Genomic DNA, 3,447 nt, shown 5'->3' with positions numbered 1-3,447 from the left:
TCTGAAAATAAAAATCTTATCAGCAAAGCTTTCATTATTTATATTTTTTTCAAAGATTCTTGAAAATGTATAACCTTAACATTTTAATTAGTATAAAACTTTAAATATATAAAAACTGAATTCCAAATTAAAGATTATTGCCTATTAAAGTATTTAATGAGGGACTTCTTTGTCAATTGAGCTGCCGGATTCACCCTGACAGGACAAAAAGAATTCTGAAAATATTTTTTGACTGAGTTCAAGGAAATTTCTAGCAGTAATTGAATTTCCAAAAATTAATCTTCTAAACAAATTTTGAAAACTACGAGATCTCGGCAGCTCAATTATAAGATTGAAAAATTGTTTCTTTGTTTTAATTCGAGATATTTTTATTATGGAAGAGTTTAATTGGTAGAGTAAATAATAATTATTGACGGTTAACATAAATTAAAAAAAAAAGTAAAATATGCAATTTTATATTATTAAAGATATAATTTATTCACAGATCATAAAGTATAATACGCACAATCTCATTTATAAAAACACACGTTATTTGCATTACTCAAACTGTGTCCATAAATTCGATTTTTTTCATCAGTATCACGCAAACCTTAAATTGTGGTAAAAATGGTAAAAATAATGTATAAATTCAGTTCACCTTTTCTCTTTTTGATTGAATTTATGATTAATGTGCATAATCTGTTAGAACTTTAAACTTTCATAAACTTTCTAAACTTCCTTCTACTTACTTAACTTTCAAAATCTCAAAGTACATTTTCATTTACAATAAATTGAACACATAAAATAGAACTCTCTCATTAGTCTATCATTTTTATTGGGAATTCAGCCAATCTTCAATCTTTCCAGCATTCTTTGTCAACCATTTAATGTTATTTCTGACAGTTTCGAGAGCTCGAGTTCTGTACAAGGCACCAGCGCCTGCTTCTGGATATTTTTCAAAGAATGCTTTTATCTCGTTTAATTTTACTTCTGAAGCGAACGAGCCAGTAATTGCTGGAATTAACTGTCCCAAGTAGCGATCGTTCAAAGTATATCTTTTAACGAGAAACTCCCAATTTTCTCGTACCCAGTCCCAAACCAGTGGGGTACCAACAGGATTTTCAGAAATCTGACGCAAACATTGAAAAGCGTCTTGCGCTCGCACGTAATTTTCATTCATTGCATTTGCAATAAAGCTGCAAAGGAAAAGTTGATAAAATTAATACTTTGTATTATTCTATTTTTATTAAACAAATATTAAAACTATTACAGACCTCACAAACCCCATAGGATAAAATATAGGGACCAAAGGGTGTTTTTGTCCCGCTCATAGGGTGCTTTTTCGCGCGCAAAGGGTAACAAATTAGGGATAAATTTATCAGGTTTATAAACAATTCCAGATAAATTCAAAAGAATTCAAATTAATGAAAGGCAGTATTCTACTTTGAAACGCTCGGAAAAAAGCTATTTTTGTGAATTTTTTCTGAGATTATTAATAATGATATCGATGTAGGTGTTGTTAGGCTTAATAAATACACTTTTCAAATATATTTTTAAAAATCTGCCCACTTGGCGGGCACATGCTCATAGTGCGCTACGCGCGCGGCTCGCTTCGCCTATGGCGCGTGACTCTTGATTCTCCCGCTTCGCGCTCGATAATATATTTATCACGCGCTCCGCGCTCGGCTTTTGTATTACCCTCCACATTAGCACACAGTCCACAATGCGAAGTTTTCTACATTGTATATTAAAAACTATTATATCAAATGTCTATTACAATTTTTTTTGTGCACCTTAATCTGGTACTGCTTATTCAGATATTGCAGAATAATTTTCAAATTTTATTTGTCCTAATTCTAATAAGACTCTGCTGTGGTTGTTTAATCCTTTTCCCCTTTTTTTAAAGAAATAGTATGGAAATAGCCCGGGTTATCCCTAGTACAAGGTTTCTGGTCGGGGAATGACAGGGCTATGTTTGTTTTTTAAGAGCCTGGCCATGCGCTGGTCGGGGACTCGCTAGCCAAAATTTATGTCAAAACCCCAGTCGGGGGCTGACTGGGCGCTGATCGGGCAAATCTTATAATCGAATGCTCAGACGATAGCTGGTCGGGCGCTAATTGGCAATAATAACATTGTTAAACATTGTTTATAACTTAATTACTTCTTCTGATTTCTTTAAGAAATGGATGTGTATACAAATCTCGAATCGTGATAAATGTATAGTAAACATTTTGAAATAGAGATTATAATAAAACTATAAATTAATGATGGCAAAAAACATACAAATATTAAATTTATAATTGTTTGAATTTTTGTAGACGATTAATAATAAATTTATAATAATATAATACCTAATATACAGTATAAAAAGCAAATGACAAAAGCCTCGAAACAACGAGTTTTTTGACGTGATTTTAAAATTACCTTACGAAAATTTCAAAATTTTTGAAAAACATATGATTTTAGTTTTTTTTAAGAGAAAAATTAAAAGTTCCATCTTCACGAAAAATTGCAAATGTTCAGAAAAAATTTACATTTTGTATCAATCGTAAACGTTGTAAAATAGTATGAAACACCTAAAAACCAAATTTTACACGAAAGTTTAAAAAAATGTATTGTTAAGAAATTGTCAACCTTCACGATAAAATTTCTGAGTTCAGTCGTTAAAAATTTGTAATATTCATAAAAAATTAGATTTCCTGTCATTGTAAAAAGTTGTCAAGCAGTCTACAACCAGAAAAAACAAAATATCCCCCGAAGAAAAATTCTAATCGATTTAAATGATTTATTTAAAAAGTATTTTACTGATATTTCTGCTAAAAGTTCTTGTATTTTATAGTTACATAACGTCGCATAACAACGGCTTTTTCAACGAGTTTCTACTTGTCGGTTTAGGGCAGTGGTTAGCACTCCCGACTGCCAGGCTTTACATTTAGGTATAGATATATGCAGGTTCGATACCCCGTAGCGTTAGAAATTTTATTTGTAATATATAATGTTTAAAAAGGTAATATTTGTATTTACTCTAAACAGGACTATTAATATTTGAAGTCAAAATACTCGCAATCATTTAATAATTATTTTTTAAATACTTTTTTTGTTTCTCAACGATTACGTGAAAATAGTTAATGTTGATTGTAAGCTGGGCGTGTGGAATTTCATATATTAATATGCTCTAATTCTGCAGTAAAAAGGAATCAAATTGATCCCCTAATTCAGTGACAGTTGCTCTTCATACAATTGAAACCCGAATTATTTGAATCCAGTAAAGCACGAATTGATCTTGTCCGGGCCACGGTCGGACTCCTCGGACAGCCCCTGGCTATGCTGCATGCCGGACGCTGGTCTGCGCAGCGTGACGATGCTGGCCGGATTCTGATCAGAAACCCCGGCCACAGCCTGACTTAAAGTCGGGCTCCCCAACCAGCTCTCGGCTTAAAGCCGGGCTCTCCAGCCTCCGACTTAAAT

At 32.5% G+C, this 3,447-nt stretch overlaps 1 protein-coding gene across 5 annotated transcripts in view; it reads right to left on the bottom strand.

Annotated features, from left to right (window-relative positions):
* Positions 1 to 456: 456 nt before the first annotated feature.
* Positions 457 to 3,447, bottom strand: part of LOC117179105 (glutamyl aminopeptidase-like) — an 82,411-nt gene continuing 79,420 nt past the window's right edge. For all 5 annotated transcript variants that reach the window (XM_033370776.1, XM_033370775.1, XM_033370772.1 and 2 more), the window contains one exon: positions 457 to 1,175. In XM_033370776.1, coding sequence (XP_033226667.1) covers positions 812 to 1,175 — 364 coding nt within the window. In that variant the 3' untranslated portion in view covers positions 457 to 811. The remainder of the gene's footprint in view (positions 1,176 to 3,447) is intronic.

Source organism: Belonocnema kinseyi, chromosome 8 (genome assembly GCF_010883055.1).
Source record: "Belonocnema kinseyi isolate 2016_QV_RU_SX_M_011 chromosome 8, B_treatae_v1, whole genome shotgun sequence".
NCBI lineage: Eukaryota > Metazoa > Arthropoda > Insecta > Hymenoptera > Cynipidae > Belonocnema > Belonocnema kinseyi.
This window is presented reverse-complemented; position numbering and strand designations above follow the sequence as displayed.